The sequence below is a fragment of the Accipiter gentilis genome, chromosome 9 (genome assembly GCF_929443795.1).
Source record: "Accipiter gentilis chromosome 9, bAccGen1.1, whole genome shotgun sequence".
Classification (NCBI taxonomy): Eukaryota; Metazoa; Chordata; class Aves; order Accipitriformes; family Accipitridae; genus Astur; species Astur gentilis.
This window is the reverse complement of record NC_064888.1, coordinates 37,500,865-37,518,917: the sequence shown is the minus strand read 5'-3', so window position 1 is coordinate 37,518,917 and position 18,053 is coordinate 37,500,865. Positions and strand designations below refer to the sequence as shown.

The following is an 18,053-nucleotide window of genomic DNA, read 5'->3' as shown; positions in this document are numbered from 1 at the left end:
GCACGAGGGAACCACCTTGTCAAAGTGGTATTTGTGTCCGAGGTCAGCTTTACAATGGATATCGGCGCTGCAACGTAAGGGGAAGGATGAAAAAACTGAGCCTGATGTTGTGGGGTGCCCAGTGATGCTTCAGGTGTCCCTACTTGCAAATCTCCCTTCGGTCCCAGTACTTCAGTTCTGTTTTGTGTAAATCCACTAGCATCCATGCAATTTTTCCAATACACCTGATCTCCTGGACCTACAGTACTGTGAAGCGAAGCCCTTGCGTGGCTCAGCGACGTTGGTGTTGGCGGCAGACATCTGTGCACGCAGACCTTTCACCTGGCTGTTCTCTTTCTCCTACCTTCATCATTTTAAGTCAGCGTGGAGGGGCGCAGGCGGTTTCTCTGCAGTCCCGCTCCTCGACTCTGCCTTCCCGGGTCGCGCAGGGGGGGAAACCGAGGGAAGGGGAAAAGGCGATCGGACCTTTCCTCACCGCGGTCCGCCTCCCCTCCCTCCGGGGCTTGCCCTGAGGGGACTCCCGGGCTGCAGACCGCGGCCCCTCGCTGCCTCTCGGCCCCGGGCCCAGCCGACGGCAGGCAGCCTCCCTCCCTCCCTCCGTCCCTCCTCGGCGGCGCCTCAGGGCGGGAAGGCGGCCCAGGCGCCAAGCCGAGCCGGCCGGTGAGGGGGATCCCGGCGCGGCAGCACCGCGCCCGGGCGGAGCGTGTAGCAGCCGGACCGTCCCCCCACGGCGCCTTCCGCTTGCGGCGGCTCCATGGACCCCAACCTGCGGTTCTGGAGGACGGAGGGCCAGGTCAGGGGCTGGGGGGAGCCGCGGGGGGAGGGCGAGGGTGGGCGGGCTGCCTCCGAAATAACGCCTCGCCTCCCTGAAACGTGTCTCCGTCAGTCTTTTTTCCAGAGGTTTCTTCGCTGGGTGGACGTCTTGGATCCCCTGCTGCTCCTGAAGTCCTCCGTGAGTACCGCGGCTCGGCCTCGTCCGTCGGGGTGTCCTTCGGAGCCGTGGCCGGTGACGGGAGGCTTGGCCGTCGACCTGAACCAGCTTTGAGTTTGCTGAGGGCAGAACACAGCGGGGCAGGCTGTTCTTAAATAATCTGCCACTCGGCTGGGGGACTGAGGGGTGATGGGGAGCTGTGGCAGCGCCGGGGAAGGCAGGGTTGCTGAAATGCGTCGCAGGCACCCAAAATCTCTGCTGGCTAATCCGCGCGCCCATCCCTAATCTGGAGGTCGTGAGGCAATTTGACTCTCCTCCGAGTGAAAGGAATCCTGCCCTAAGAGGGAGCACAGCTGGTTTGCAGGCCCTTTTTATACCAGAGAACGATTATTACAACTTTAACGTTGACTGTTTAAAGTGTGGCACTAAACACGTTGTCGGTCACAAAGTGTAGCTTCTAAACTTCAGGGACTGGCATGACAGCAAAATTCTGGGGAAGATGCGCTTTTCTGTCAACCCACTCCTCTATAGTTTTGCCAGGGGTGACAGAGGAAGAAGCACAGCACATTGTATGAGAGTCGGCTGGCTGGTCAGTGTGTTAAAGGAATTTTTGTTTATTGATTTGTTATTTATTTTTTAAGGGAAAGCTCCATTAAAGCCAAAGAACGCTGTCAAAATGTGCATACATGAGATATGTCCTTGCCACTTGCAGTGTGTGTTGTGTGTATCTATTCCTCTGTCTCTTTGTAGGTGTATATATGGTACAAATATATACCTCCGTCTATATTTACATATACAAATAATAAAATTTAGTAAATGTACATTACATATATGTAAACTCGAACAAGAAAATTTTATAGTACATTCAGGGATTTGGAGATCTGGGATTAGTTCACACCTCCTTAAATTCAAATACACTGTTGCAAAGAGAGGTGTGCCTCTTGAAGAAAAGTCAGATCATCTCACAAATTCTCCTAAGTGGGGCAGCTTTTTGTGTAGGCTATGGATAAATACATGAGGTTACAGTTCTATTGGCTTTGTTTAAGAGTACCTGTTTTCCATAATTAAAAGCTTAAGCCAAGCTTAAAGGAAGAGTGTAAGATGCAAAACTTATTCACTTGATATTTGTGAACAGGCAGGAACATCTAATGATGTTGTGACTCATTTCTGGTAATTTTAAAAGTCTGCTTTGGATTTTCTTTTTTAAAATAGTCGTATAGGTGCTTGTGGGGATATCAGATAGTTGCTTTGGTGGCAAATCTTTGAATTTGCCAGCACACATGGATAACTTTAAGTACAAGAATAACGCTCTTGATTTCAGTGAGGTTTTTTGTGTGCTTAAAGTTCAGGTGCATTTATGTAATGGGTTGAAGGGTTGCTACTTAAGGGGACCAAGGGGGGCTGAATATTCTAAAAGTTTTTATGACTCTGAATTAGTTGTGTGTCCAGGTGTGTTCTTGCTTTAACTGCTTTGGTGAAGGACAGGTGCATTAGCTTGATGTTCTAGATTTGTATTTAAAGTATCTTATAACTGATACATTGCACCATAGAATATTGAGATCTTAGTCATTTTCTTCCCCTTGGTTTGTTTTTTTCTCAAATATAGGATGAAATAAGAAGAAGCAGGTTATTGCTACAAAACAGTGGAAGGACGCTAAGTGAGCCCATACAGAATGATCAGGTATTTTAGAGTGCAGTTTGTAGAAAATAGAGGTGTCTTTTTTTCATGGCTGAAATAGTTGCTATTAGTATAATATCTAGCAGACGGAGTACTGAGATGCAGATACAAGGGATTACACAAGAAAAACTCATTACTACTGATATTTTTCTAATCTATGAATCTAGTAGCAATTTCTTTGGATGACTACTGGTGCCAAATTGCACTATTTTTATCCTGAAGAATGCTAGGTTGTATATCATATAGCTGAGTTTAAAAGACACTCTTGGATCACTCTAGGAATCATTATGTTAAGCCTGACTGTCCTCAGCTGGGATGATATAGGTGGGTGATAAATATGTAAAATGCTTACTGAGCTCATTTTGAATCTTTGATGTTGCATTGTCATATAGAGGGTAGACTGGTTTGGTTTCACATCTCATAAAAAGAGCAGTAGCAGTACTTGGGTGGAAAACTTACTTGTGGAATTGCAGGAATTGTACTACTTTTGTGCTTAGACCTCGCTTCGTTAGGAGGAGTCTTTCTTTTGATTCACTGTGGGCTTGGCTCTTCCCATGTGGCATTTTGTACCTTCTCTGTCAAAGTCTGATGGGAGAAATAAAAAATTCCGTGATTCCAGAAAAGCTGAAGTCTTAACAGAATTGTTTAGGCTTTTAGCTGTATTTAAGAATTGTTGTTTTCTGTTTTAGGATATCTACTAGCTTAACTTTTAAAAATTAAGTTTCTGTTCTGCTATGATGTGTACTTTGGTCCTGTTACACAGCACATGGGATGTGAGTTAGTTATATTCAACAAGGAGAATATGGAGAGAAATTTTAGGGAAAAAATAATTAAAGGGGTATACAGCATTCCATATAAAAGTAAGTTATTGGGGAAAGAAAAAGATATAATAAATTTAGAAAGAAGATTTTACCCAGTCTCTTCTGAAACTTGATTACTAACCTACTTTTCAAATTGTTTAGACAAAACAAGCCTTCCTACTAAGCCTGGTAAGTTTACAAAATATTTAGAATTTTTTTTTTTTCTTATTCAAGTATGCAAAGGTGGTCTAATTTGACTTTTTTTTCATGTTTTTTTTTAAGTCCAGTGTACATCCTGATACAGACAAGATAATTCCTGTTTTGTTTAGACCTCCTGGTAAGTTCCCTAAAGTGAAGTTTTGTGTATGTGACTGAATCACTGAAGGGGAATAGCTCATAGTAAATAGCCACTATGATAATACACTGATACTCTTCTGCATATGGAAAAACAGGTAGACTCTTACTTCTGTTAGTTGCATTGTCATGTCTGTTGAATATTTGTTTATTTCTACGGTCCTCCTGAGGAATTTTTCCCACAGTTCATCTGCTCAGCTAGGTGGAAACAGTCTGACCGGTCTCTGGTTTTTGTCACTACAGAATGAATTCCCAGATCCCCCCGCATGTAAAACAGTCTACTATAAGCTAAGTTTTCACTTGATGAATGTGGCTACTGCATGAGTTTACTTGATGTGATGGCAGATAAAGTCTGCTTGGGGTGATGTTTAGGGAGCTAAGACAGCACAGGTTGTTAATCAGATATAACGGTACTTAGGCTATTTACTCATTATCTCGTATAACCACTCACAGCTGTGATGGCCTTTGTTGCTGCCTATCTCTCTTTGAACAGAGTGAGGAAAAGCAATTCTGTTCAGAGCTCAGTTATGTAGGTGCTGAGTAGCCAGGTTGAGTGGAGTTCACAAGGGCTCCTTTTGGCTATAAGCTGTGGCCAGGTATTCTGGCTTCTCGAATGAAGAATGAGAGGCAAAGGTTAGAATTCAAGTCCATGATGGATGTTTTTTTTGTGGGCAGTGTTTTACATAGACCTGAAACTAGAGGGGGGAAGTAAGGGGAATTTTCTGCTCAAAATCTAGACTTGGCAGTTATTTTTACTGAAATTAAGTTTTCTTTCTTTTTAGCCTTCATGCCCATATCTCTTCCATTGGTGAGTAATCATAAAAGATGCTAGTGTACCACAGGGCTTACATTTTTCCAAAGCCAGGGGTTGGAGGGAGGGAGGGAATAGAAGGTTTTAGGCTTTAGGTATTTTCAGCACAATCTTTTTAAAAGACATCTATTTTATGGGGACTGCTGAATAATCTCAAAATCGAGCCCTTGGGGAATGACATTAGAAGTCCAAACCTGTTAGCTACCTTCTTCAGCAGTATTCAAAGAGATTGTTTGTGCATGAAGGTCAGCTTTCTGATGCAAGGTGAAATTTGCTAGGTGTTAAGAGCAAGGCCTGGTTTTAGCCTGTTTAACCTAAAAAAACCTGGAACTGCAGTAGGAAGGAGTCAGAGCCTTGTGTTCTGTGTTTCAGACCCAGAATACAAATTTTTTCTTACGTAGGCTGTGTACTTGCAAGTAAGGAGTGGAGGTGTCAAGAAATTATAAAAGATGTAAAAATAAACTCTTGTTACAGTGCTTAAAAATTGTACCATTTTGTTTGATAAAATTTGTAGGTGCAATTATATACATGTTTATTTATTTAGACGTGTTTGCCTTTGGTTTTGGCATGTGAATATACATACTGAGATATGTCATTCCATATAGAGATTACAGCATGAACTTATATGGCACTACTAGAAAGTATAACTGCCATCAAGACTTCCATTAAATTCACTAAGAACAGTAATAGGATTAACAGAAGTATTTCTTTTTGATGTTTACAGCTTAATGCTCTTTCACAGATGTGGTTAGATTCAGCACTGGCATTAATAATAAAGGTAGCTGATCCACTAATATTAAATTAACTGCTGAACCTTCTCTGAGGCTTTGGACATTATATGCCCTCCTCTTATTCAATAGTTGCCATATCTTGATTGACTCTGTACTTTAAGAGTGTTCCGCACCTGGTAGGCCAGACCTCAAGAAAGGCTGTGGTTTATTAAAACCGAAGTTCTTATTTGCTGTCTGAATTGGGAAGTAGAATCTTTTATCTTGGATCAGGTAATCTAGTATTTATATCCCCACTAGCCAAAACAATCTGACCCTTTCTCATTTGCTACGTTAATTACATTTTTACTAACTCTACATTATTTTATTTGCATCTATTTAAGCTTCTGTCGTGGTTTAACCCCAGCCAGTAACTAAGCACCACGCAGCTGCTCACTCACTCCCCACCCCGCAGTGGGATGGGGGAGAGAATCGGGGGGGGGGGGGGGGGGGGGGAATAAAAAAAGTAAAACTTGTGGGGTGAAATAAGAACAGTTTAATAGAACAGAAAGGAAGAAACTAATAATGACAATAATAACAATAACAAAATGACTACTAATAAAAGGATTGGAATATACAGAACAAGTGATGCACAAGGCAATTGCTCACCACTCACTGACTGATGCCCAGCCAGTTCCTGAGCTGCGATCCCCCCCAGGCCAACTCCCCCCAGTTTATATACTGGGCATGACATCATATGGTATGGAATAGCCCTTTGGCCAGTTTGGGTCAGCTGCCCTGGCTGTGTCCCCTCCCAACTTCTTGTGCCCCTCCAGCCTTCTCACTGGCTGGGCATCAGAAGCTGAAAAATCCTTGAGTTAGTCTAAACTCTACTTAGCAACAACTGAAAACATCAGGGTGTTATCAACATTCTTCTCATACTGAACCCAAAACATAACACTATACCAGCTACTAGAAAAAAAATTAACTCTATCCTAGCTGAAACCAGGATAGCTTCACAGGTACAAATGCATTTTTTTATTTTGGGTAAGAAAGCATCTTGGCCAAATATTTTTGCACACAGTGTTTTAGTCACTGTGTCTCTGTGTTTTATACTGGATAGAAAAAGTGAATATGTCACATCTGTGGCAAAAAAGTGAGTTAACCTAGAATCAAGGGAAATGGCTTCAGGTGCTGACTGGAGCCTTTGACGCTGCTGCAAAGAGTAACATAGCAGTTCTCTTTGTACTCTAGCCCACCACTGCTCACCAAGAACTTCTAGACTCATCAAACCTAATTTTCTTGTGGGGTTTTCCTCTTAGGTTATTATTTCATCTCTTCAGCACCGGGCAAAGCAAACTTTTTTTAGTCAGGTAATTACCTCTTCCTTTCTGCATTTACAAGTCTTCTAGTCTCAATCCCAAATTCATTTTTGCTTATAATCTCTCCTTTCTGCAGTTCGTGTTTCACACGTATACCACAGGATTTGCCCTAGTAAATGGAAATGGTACCACAAAGGCTGAAGTATGTGTCAATTTTTATTTTTTAAATCATCTGAGTTGTACAAGACCATTTTGAACATGATTTACAAGTGCTTTACAAATGCACTTACAGAGTATGTTTCTTCTGTCCTTCTTAGGAGTACATGCTTCAACAAAAGCAGATCTTCTGCGGCTTGGGAGCCATTACCTATGCAGCATGTATTGGTGTATGTATTTGCTTAACGATTGCTTTCCTAATAAACTCTCTTGGGAAGGACTAGATGCCGAGATAATCACACTGCCAGATATCCTTCAGGATTGTGCTTTAACGCTCTGCTCTGATGTCTTGCCCCAGACCTGTTGAGAATAAGAATTTTCCTGATCATCTGTCAGCCAATACCTTGCTTGGCTTCCTCTGATGCTTCCTCTTGTGTCCTTTTCTTTATTATTCTGCAAACTTAGAAAATGGGTGGTGAGAGGTAATGGCCAGGGATTTACAAATACAGAGTAACCCACTGGGTTGTTGTAGTTGATTTTTTGATGTGGTGCTGTGAAAGAGATCTGTCTAGCTCAAAAAAAGTGGTGACATCTGCAGGTATCCGTACTGGATTGAGTTAGCTCAGATCCCAGAAGCAGCACAGTCATGAAAATACTGCACTGGAGGGCTACCTGGCTAGCTCTGTGCTGTGCAGGAGTAGGAATTCGTGGTTTCCTACATCAGAATGAGCTCTGGTATCCTTGTGACACTCATTGCAAGTGTAGATGCCCCTGTAATTCATTTCCTCACTCTCCATACTAAACAGTGATTTTTATAAGCCTTCTCACAGAAAATTATGGCTGTTCCTGCTTTTGTTAGATGGCCTTTCGCCTCTGTCCAGTGGGCAAAAAACAGTTGGGCTAGCAGTGCTCAGGACTTCACAGAGGTCTGATAAGGCAGCTATGCCTGTGGGTGAATGTGGGAGTTCTTCCCCTTTGTCCTCCAAAGGAAACTCTGAGCACTTGCTGGTGTCCTGGCCATTTATTCCTAAATGAAACTTCCTGCAAGTGTATTATGGGACTATAGAAACTGCAGAGAATGAGGAACAACCGCACAAGTGGCCCAGGTGTCCTGTTTGGCAGAGAGAGCAGTATGTGTCACAAGGCAATTGGACAGATGTCCAAGGAATATTAGTCAGAGGTAATTGTTTTCCATTTTCTGTCTTTGTATTCATACTGCTATTGTCCTATACATAATAATGTTTAATGCTTTTTTTTATTTTGTATTCTTATCTAAAAGAGCGATTACAGATACCTTCAGTAACTAGAGAAGATACGTATTTTGTTAGAATGTTAAACCAAGGCATTTCTTTATTTTTATAGGTGGTAACTATGTACTAAGTCACAGATTTATTTTCCTAAACGGTTGCATGTACCGAAATACCGCACATATTTTTTTAATAAAAGGTGCCTGTTTGTTTCCTCCCAATGCCTTAGGCTCTTCCTCTTGTCTTCATGAATCGATACACATTGAAGAGTTCGTTAACACAACTAGTCGTCAAAAAACTTCTGCCTGCTCCTCTCTTTGGTGAGTATAAAGAAACTGTACATCGTGCAGCTGGTCCGAGGGCCATATGCTGCCTCCATCTGCCTGCAGAATTTTCTCGCCCTTGCACAGATGTGGTCTGACTGTTTCCTAGCCTTCTTCTCTGTCTGCCTTTGCTGGGTACCGTCCTTTCTGTGTGAGAGTTAATACTCACTGATCAGTGTAGCTGACCTCTATTTGATGCTTGCTGTTTTTTAGGTTTAGAGCTGCAGAGCACTTTTTTGACCTTTGTATGCATGACACGCAACTGTTTCTCCGAAGATATCCAGGGACGCAGTTGGCATTTTTCTTTGGCTTGGACATTACACCAGAAACTATCAGGACTGCCAGGAGGGATCAGAGGGCAGTAGCTCTCGAACTGGCATGGCCTGGTGTGGCACACACATGACACTAGAGTGCAACACAGCTCTAGGCGTGCACTGGCATAGTTCCTTACTCAGGTTGGGGCTGTTGCTGGCTACCTAACTGCTGACAGTGTAGAAAGTGAGAGTTGTTACAACAGAATATTATTAACCTTGCAAGGTAATGGGACTCAGTTCAGTACTGGAACAGCTCTACTGACATGGTGAAGTTTCACCAGGACAAGTTTAACTATTTGATGTCATTAACTGTTTTTCTAATGCTGTTAAAGAAATTCTTGGCCGTTCCTAGGGTGGAACTGGGAAAATTAAAACACGTTATCTCCTTTGTTCCAGGTTATGTGAGATGGCTCCCCAGATCTTTCCAAGGATCTGGATTAGAGCTTTCTGACTTGTTTCCCTTGGAGCAGGTGTTAAAATGTGCTTCCATTTTTCTTAAATGTAGAGAGAAGCCTGAGGGTAATTGATTAATATTAGTCCAGCATTTGAAAAGTGTCATCTGTTACACTGATGTCTTTATTGAATAGCCATGCCAAAACCTAATAAAAAGTCTACTATTTCAAGTAAGGTCAGTTTGCCAGACTATGCCCTGTTATGCCTAGACCTTGGTCTAGAAAAGAAAGGAGAAAACCAGCTAGATGACTAACTCCCATTTGATATGGCCTTTATAAGTGCCAGTGGTTTAGGCTTGTGTTTTCAGTGACTGACTGTGGGATGGATGTTTTCAGGTACCTTGTAAAGCTGGGTCTGGAGGAAACTGAAACATTCTCATCTAGGATCCAGCTGAAGCGCTGCCACTTGTGACAGACACACAGCTGGGCAGAGAAGTGCCATAACAGAACATAGTAGAGCGAGCCAGTGTTCCCCTGGTACCCTCCCTTTCAAATCAGGGATGCAGCCTTTACTTAAAAGTCTGTTCCCTTCAGGGTGTTTTCTTCTGTGCTGGATTTTGTGCTGACCAGTACAAAACCCATCCACAATGCAAATCCCTCCCCTTTCTCTTAAGAACAAAGTACTTCTGGTTTGAGCTGGATGGCAGTGATTGAAAGCTCCAAGTCCATAATGATAAAGCACCTTTTAGGACTGGGGCCTTAAAATCTTGCTCAAGCTTCTGAAAAAAAGATTAAGATCCCAAGCAGATTTTTATAGGGCAGTATCTTCTTAAGCTGCCAGGTTATTCAGCTGTGAACTGTTGAAATGGAAATGTAAAATGCACATAATTATTAATGTTATTATTGAGATAGTCCTTTTGGATCTTTTAAAGCAAAATCCTCTTTAACTCTGCAGGCTTGATGAGTGCATTTACTGTGGTGGTGGTGAGAAGCCCAGAATTTGAGAATGGAATTGAAGTGATGGACAGCAATGGCAAGGTTGTAGGAGTGTCACAGAAGGCTGGTGAGAAGGTAGGTGGGGGCGTGGAGGCCTCTCTTGACTTGCCTTTCATTCCCTGCTAAGAGCTGAATGTGATGCTGAGAGTAGATACAGTTGGATATATTGAAATGAGGAATCCCAGATTAGGTGCTGAATCCTTGGGTAGGCTTGGACTAGGTCTCTGGAACCAGGTTCCACAACCTTTGTGTCTTCAAGAGTTAGCAGCCTCCCCAGACCAATATACCGAGCGCTTGAGTTGAGTCACAGAGACACCAGTACAGGCATTTCTGCTTTCCCTGGTCACCTCAGGAGGAAGGCAAGACTCTTGGACCTTCTTCTGCTGGGACACCTCAGAGAAAAGCTCTGCATTGTACATATCGCATATACCTTCTACAGTGGGATTATTAGGCTGTGTCTTCCAAAGGGTAATGCCCTGATCTACAGTGTGCTAGTGCATGTTATCCTTGGGCTCCAGTTGCTGACTAAGCTGATTCTATTTGCTCCTTGCCTTGCTCATCAACATCCACTGTAGAGCCTGGCACAGGAACTAAAGCAAGAAGTCCTATTTCATGTGCTATCAGTGACCCTCCCTTTCTATGCTTCTGTCCAGCGAGGAGGAAATGGCTAGATGAGCATAAAGATTTATGGACAGCTGGAGAGAAAACTTCAAACTTAACACAGGATAGTTAGGATATCCAGAAATTATAACCATTTGGAAGAAGTTCAGCACAACTTAAAAAAAAGCAAGTATCATCAAAAATCATTATCGTGCTAGGAAAACCCAATATGGCATCAGTAGTATCACCCCCCTTTTAAGGAATTTCTTAGTCACAGGTGGAATATTTGCCACTTGTAGTTTAGTTTCTATTTAAGAAAGAATTCCTCTAACAAATGTTTTTATTGCTCATTAACCTGTTGCTTGCAACTCCAGAGTATTACACAAAAAAGTGCTCACAGAAGCATGCAGTATTTGAAGCTGCACAGAGCACTGCTTTAACAACATTTATTTTCCTCTCTCCCTGGAGGCCGTTAAAGAAACAGCATTGTCAAGAGCAGTCTTGTTTGGGACAACATTCTTCCTGCCAGATGTGCTTATGTACTTTGTGGAAAGGTAGGAGGTACCGCAAAAGGGCTGGGGGTGCCTGGTTGGTGTGTATTCTGTTTTTTAGTCTGGCTCTTGCCACTTGCCAATTTTTACTTCTGTTTGCAGTATTACTTGGCTTGGTAGAACTGATTATCTGGGAAGTTTCTGTTCAGCTACTGTGATTCATTTAGATAAGTAAATTAGTCTGGTTATGCCCACATCCATGCTTTGAGGGTTTGCAGGAGGTTGTGTAAAATTATGAGGATTTCCTCTCTCCTCTCATGCAGGAAACATGTTTGTGCTCTCCTGACAGTCTGTTTTCCAGCACCTAGGTTCCCTAACTTGATTTGACTCCCAGTGTCTGATGTCAAGGTTGTTCACAGCACTTAGCTTAGATTTGTTATTTCTGAAGAGATAATACAGTACTTGAATTTGCAAGTAAAGCTGGATCCCAACTTCCAAAAAGCTTTCCATATATTGTGAAACATTTTATTGCTTTTGCAACATTTAGAAACCCTTTATCATAAAAAGGATTCATTGTATGCTTTATCAGAGAGTTCTTAGCCTGCCCTGAGCTTTTGGTAGGGGTCATCTATGTCATGTAAATAATACAGGTAATTTGGTATTGCCTAAATCAATTCCCTATCCCCTTTTATTAGCTTAAGGGACTCCTGTTATCAGAAGACATAAATGCAGAGGTAACATAAAATTTTAAAAATATATCAAGTAGTAAATCTTGCACAACGCAAAGGAGGACTGCCAAGAGGAAGTAAATCTGAAAAGAAAGAGGATAATGCAAGAAAAATCTTAGTCAAAGGACCGAGACATTTTAAAGCACTAATACCCCTTCTCTAGTCATTTTGATCTTGTTGCTTATTTTCTAATCTTGTATTGACAATCTGGGCCTGGAAAATGCTGCAGCTAAATAAAAAACAAAGGGCATGAACAGGAAGTTAAGAGTAAGAACATAGGAAGTAAAGTAAAGAAACATCTTGAGGTTTCATAAGCCTAGGTTATTACCAACTTCAGTGCAATTTGAACCACTAAAATAGTAGCTAATGCTGTTTGTCTCACTGTCAGATTATTTTTCAAGACCAAACTGACATACTTACCTTTTCAATGTCTTGGACAGAGCAAAATTTGCAAAAACTCCACATGCTTTGGCTTCATTGAGAACGTTTGTGGTGACGTCAGTACTAGCAGGGATGCTACCAGTCTCACTTAGTATGTTCCCGCAGTGTGGGGTGGTAAGTCCTTTCATCAGAATTGATTTAGGATTATTGTTATATTAAATAGTAATTCCAGAATGATGGCCAGCAGTCGTAAGGCCACGCACCAGAAATCAATAGATTTAATGTGGTTGTGCATCTGAAATGGGGCAGCGGAGAGGCTGCTTGTGAAGGCCCATGTACTGGCCAGAGGCTTACAGGACTTTCTAGGTCTAAGCTGCATTGTGTGTAATTTATATTTATACTTTTCAATGTAGATTTATCAGATTTTTCACAACAGTCTGAAGCAAGCAAGGTCCCAAGAACCAAGGCTCTTCCAGCACTGTTTTCAGTCCTGCTGGAGATAGGAAGGATGTAGATGAGAATTTTTTCTTTCATGCAAAATCAGCATGAGCTCATGGGAGGGGTAAACTAACTCACACGCGACATCTCTTCGTCTTGCCTTACCGAACTGTGAAGTGTAGTCTGTTCCCTGGGAAAGTACACCTTCCTGGCAGGTTTTAAATGGAGGGTGTAGCCCTTGAACCTTGGGCTTTGGAGAAGGCCAAGTGAGAGAGGAGCTTGGGGTTCCTTTCTGCATTTATTTCCTCTCCCTTATCGGCACCGTATGAATATTCTCAGAAAATCACAGACTGGGCTCTTAAAATTTTCAGTGGTTTCTTTTATTTGCCTAAACTTTATGGCATTGTAATGTCTCTTTTTAGATTTCTTAATCTTTTATGGCAACAAAGGTAAACTGAACATAAATGAGGGGACTTGTGAGAAATTATGTACGGAGAGTATGGCTGGTTGGTTCCCTTTGAGCTTCACAATTGCTCAGCCCACAGCAGAAGTTCTCCTGGGTGAGTCACCCAAATACATTTACAGTTGGACTCCATGATCTTTGAAGGTCTTTTCCAGCCTAAATGATTCTACAGTGAATGGAGATAATGTCACTAATGCTCTGTTTAGATCTCAAAAGTACCTCTAATTTTAAATAAAACATATTTCTTCCCTATGTGTGTGTGTGCATGTAGGGAATGTCAGAGAAGCAAAAAAAAAAAGAAGCCCCAAAACAAAAAAAATCCCTCAAGCCCCCAAATAAACAAAGAACTCCAAATCCCATACAGTCTTGCTTCTGAACACAGTATTTCAAGTTGTGCAAAGTTCAATGCAGTAAAGAGGACTTTATATATACTTACCAGGATATGGTGTTGATTCCCTTTTTCTATATATTGCAGATAAAGCGAGCAGACCTTGAACCAGAAATTCTGTCCTCTACAGAAGAAACTGAGTTATTCTACAATAGGGGAATTTAGAGATTGGCTTTAATATATAAATGTGTGCTCTGACTGAAGTGAATTCTGAATGTATCAACAAATTCAGTTGGCATATGTGATCGAATCGTGAATTTATGATGGTTTATGTACCAGATTTGGTGTACAGCGCTGTGGTCTGTAAAGAGGCAGACTGCAAAATGATTTTGCAAGTCCCAGCCCACAGGCAGGTATGTACACATAACTTAATGCTGTAAATGATATTTGTACCAGAAAGCACTGTAACACAGCGTTTGTCACAAACTGTGTTCTGTATGCTTCCTTGTGTGATTGATTTCATAATTAAAAGACTATTGAATACAAAAGTTTGTTCTGTTGTTGCTGCAGCTTTTGACATGCTGCTTTCCAGGACCACAGCTGGTAAAGGCATTAACATCAGTAGTCCTTTGGGTAAAGTCAGGCTGGTGGTTCTCAGAATACTTACTTTGTATGTTTCATTGTATTTAGTAGCACTCATTTCAAGGACGAGACATGTGTGAGGTAGCTATTAGACAAAGCAACCCTGATGGCAATATAATACCAGTTAAATTTAGTTGTTTAAGAAATGTTCAGGAACCGGGTGTCAAACTTGGCTACAAAGTGACTCCTGGCTTTCTCAACATCCTTGAAGGAGTTGTGAGGCCTGATGCCCGCCTTGAGCTTTAGAACTTGTTTTTTACATTGAAGCCACTGGGAAGTCCTGTGGCTTTCTGACCTTGTGCTGGCCAATGAGGAATCCCCACTTTTGCAGGTTAACAGTGTTTATCCAAACAAAAAAAAAAAGCTCTCTTTTGAGATGTGGCATAAGGATTAGCCTGTTGATCAGTGCAGTGATAAATTTTGCTGATCATATGAAATTATTCAAGGGACCAGGGTTGTCTGCAAAGAGCTGCAGGAAGACCTTCAACTACCAGATGTAAAAACAGGTGAAATACCCAATGGATAAGGGAAAAGTAATGAGCTTGGCAGAGGGGATAATCCAGCTTCATGAGTGGACTGTTAACTCTAGGAGCAGAATTAAGGGTAGTAGCAGATAGCTCAACATGTAGTTGAATTTTGAAGTTCTTGCCAAAGGGCATTATGGATATTAAAAGCTGACATGAATTTAAAAGAATGAGCATTTCCATCAAAGGTAATCCATTGAAGGATACTAAATTCATGGAAATTACACCAGCAAAAGAAGATCATAAGCTCCATACTACCGGAGAGCGGAAGGGGTAAACAGCTTATTTGCCTGCTCTCACTCTCTTATGTCTACTTTTGGTGGCCACTGGGATATGACATTTGGCTGACTAGATCTTTGGTCTGGCCTAGTACAGCTGTTTTCATATGGTTCGCTGACCTGCCACAAAATCAAGATCAGACCTTCTCCTGGGGCAACAAGATAGAACGAAGCTCCACAACTGGTAGGAGACCCTGTGGTTGTGATAACTGTAGGCAGGGGTCATGGGAGAGATGGCTCCAAGATCACTGAAGATGTTATGTGAGACACTGCTAAGGCTGTGTGTGACAAGGATAAATATGCACTAAATAACATAATAATCACATTCACAGGAATAATTTTACGTGTACAGCCTCCAAAGTCTGCCATAACTTATCTTCCTTAAGAGTGCAATACACAGGTCACTGCTCTCCTGTTGCTGGAGGATTAGATTTCTTTTTGTTGTGTGAGAAAACCAATGATTTCCCCATCCACTCCATCCCTACAGGAAGACAGTAGCATAGAGCAAAGGAAGGAAAAATAGCAGGCCTGGTCTCTTGCAGGAAAACAGTTCCTGCTGTGCTTTTGGCACTGAACAAAAGCAGGAAGTAGGGGGTTGAGTTTAGTTTCTTGTCCGAGTTCTGCCTTTTTTGAGCCTTCCTCTAACAACTTATGCAGCAAAGGGTCAAACAAGGAAAGAGGAAAGGGGAGTAGCAGCCCACCCTGATGACCTGTAACTTGAGGGGAGCGTGCTATAAAGCTGTTCCAGGGAGACATTATGGATACTATCCGTAAGTTGCCAAGGCTAAGAATGGCAAACCTCCACTGGAGGACTGTAGTGAATTTTTAAAGGTAAAAGATCATTTACACCTACTGAACTCAACAGGGATCGCTTAGCCTTGCCTTTGTGGGTCACGTTCGTAAGTACATAGTAAAATCCCATTGGGGTCAACAACGTAAAAGCAATTGTGCTGCATCAGACCAAAAGTCTGCCTAGCCAAATGTCATCTCCAGTGGCAGCCAAAAGGGAAGACAAAAAGAAAAGGTCACATCAGCCTCAGCTCTCTTGAGCTGGGAGGACACTAGGGAGGAGGCTTGCCCTGCTCTTTTTCCTTAGATACCACAGGGTCAAGTGGAACAGGCTTACAGTCTCTGCCTGCCTCTCTCAAGGAAATGTTTGTATCCTTCCAAATCTTTAATAAAGGTGGCACAGCTAACATCCTACAGTTAAATTCTCTAAAACCCCATTTCTCTATTAATCCTACTTCAATAACATACCAAAGGCAAACTCAGATGGGGCCTAATTCCACTCTCAGTAAACATTAATTGGCACTGCAATGAAGACACAGACCTCTCCCCACTCCTTTTTTAAACATAATTTAAGAATGGTTAAAGTAAATGCTAGTTATGTGAACCACAGTGGGAGCAAAGAGAAAAAAACAAAACAACCAACAATAGAGCAAAGCCAACAAATTGAAGATAACGCATTCATGAACTTTGAATTGTCATCGTAACTAGACAAGCTATAAATTCTCTGGCACCATACTTGGAAGTTTTAAGCAAATTGATGTCATTACAACTCTGTGAGTAAGGCGTATGGACTAGGTCTGGTAATAGTGTCTGTTATTACAGCTTCCCATTACAAAACTCTACCAGCTTCTTACTGAATACTTGAGTTGAAGTTTGCCATATTAAACCCAGCCCCCTCAGAGTTATTAAAATACCTCTTCCCCCATTCTCTGAAATGTTTCTATTGCCCTAACCAGAATTTTCCAGAAGAGAAGGGCGGGTATCTGCCATTTAAATTGTCAGCCTGGGTGACTCAGCTGCTTCCCAAATCCCCAAATCAGGGCTGGGAAAATATGTTGCTAAAAAGGCCCTGTCTTCCTTGGTCTTGAAATAAAGTCATTATGAGACTAGAACTGCCAGTCACCTGGTAGTCCAAAGGGATGAGATAAGTGAGGGGAACAAGACAGGAACAAGCAGAAAAGCATCATGTTGGAAAGACTTAAGAGGAGCATCAGCACCTACAGGAAAACCTCCCCCTTTGTAACTCGGAATACATTAACAACATACCAGCCCAAGGCAGGTCTGTCTCCTGCCTTTAGCACTGGCCAGCAGGTGTGTTAAGTGACGACAGTGCATTAGTGGTGGCACCAGTTTAAGGTGTGGTAAACTACAATAGATGGAAGCTTTCAGCTTCAAGGAAAGCCTGTCTCAGTATAGCACAATACGGTAGCAGTTCCCTGCCTACCCAGCTTGTCATCTTGAAATTTAGGAATATACAATGAGGCTTCCATATCCCTTTAATGTAGCTTAAAAAAAAAAAAAAATACAACCAGCCACTCCCATGTTTGGAAATACTGAGATCAAAGCATATCCTCAGCTGGAGCTTGTGTCCCTGTGTTACTCCCAAGCCTGTAACACAGCCGTGCTCTTTTTCCCTGCAGGCCATAGGGGTGGAGGAAGGAAGGATGCAGGTGGGGAGGGAGCCCTGCACGGCAGCTCCTTCTCTATCAGACAGCAAACACCAGGCCACGTGCTGCACAGTGTCACTTGGGAAGGAGCTGTTGCCCAGTCTTTGGAGTCTCCTCCCGAGACTCACATCATTTGGCAGCTACAAGGAATGACCTCACCTGACCAAAGATTCCTCTGACTCAAGACTCCAGCCAGAGAGCTCCCTAGGGAAGGGTGTAAGGCAGTACAAGGCAACTGCGAACTTCTTACACTGAGCTTTACAGCTTGTTTTTTATCTAGAAATTTAGCTGCTGCAAACAACATCTCACAACACGCTATTAACAAATTCTCATCAGCCCCTTTTGGTAGCAGTCAGAGGTTGAAAGCAGAAGCAGCCTGTAGTTCTAAGATGGATGCTATCAGATGTCCTGCATCAGTTTTTTCCAGGTTACACAGCAAAATTATAGTGCTCTCAATCAGAACATTCCCCCACGTGCTTGTCTGCAGGGGAAACCAGGCAGGCCAGCTTATACCAGGGACTAAAACCCCAGGGATGGCAGCATCACAAACAACACAGTTAGCCTTAAGCGACTAGTCTAATTTACTCAGCAAAATCACAGCTGAAGGGATTGATCATTTATCCCTCTCCCCTTTGCAAGCCTTTGCTGTGTTCGCTATCTACCTTCCAGTATCTGCAAATGTAGTGCAGATGT

The 18,053-nt window shown here is 42.3% G+C and overlaps 1 protein-coding gene across 1 annotated transcript; it reads left to right on the top strand.

Annotated features, from left to right (window-relative positions):
• The first annotated feature begins 692 nt into the window (after window positions 1-692).
• Window positions 693-14,007, top strand: SFXN4 (sideroflexin 4). The gene is made up of 14 exons (XM_049810164.1): window positions 693-793; window positions 887-952; window positions 2,538-2,612; window positions 3,572-3,598; window positions 3,692-3,746; window positions 4,546-4,571; window positions 6,604-6,654; window positions 6,740-6,805; window positions 6,921-6,989; window positions 8,236-8,326; window positions 9,991-10,106; window positions 11,100-11,185; window positions 12,291-12,405; window positions 13,608-14,007. The coding sequence occupies exons 1-14, from the start codon at window positions 755-757 to the stop codon at window positions 13,683-13,685; spliced, it is 960 nt and encodes a 319-aa protein (XP_049666121.1). The 5' UTR covers window positions 693-754; the 3' UTR covers window positions 13,686-14,007.
• Window positions 14,008-18,053: the final 4,046 nt, after the last annotated feature.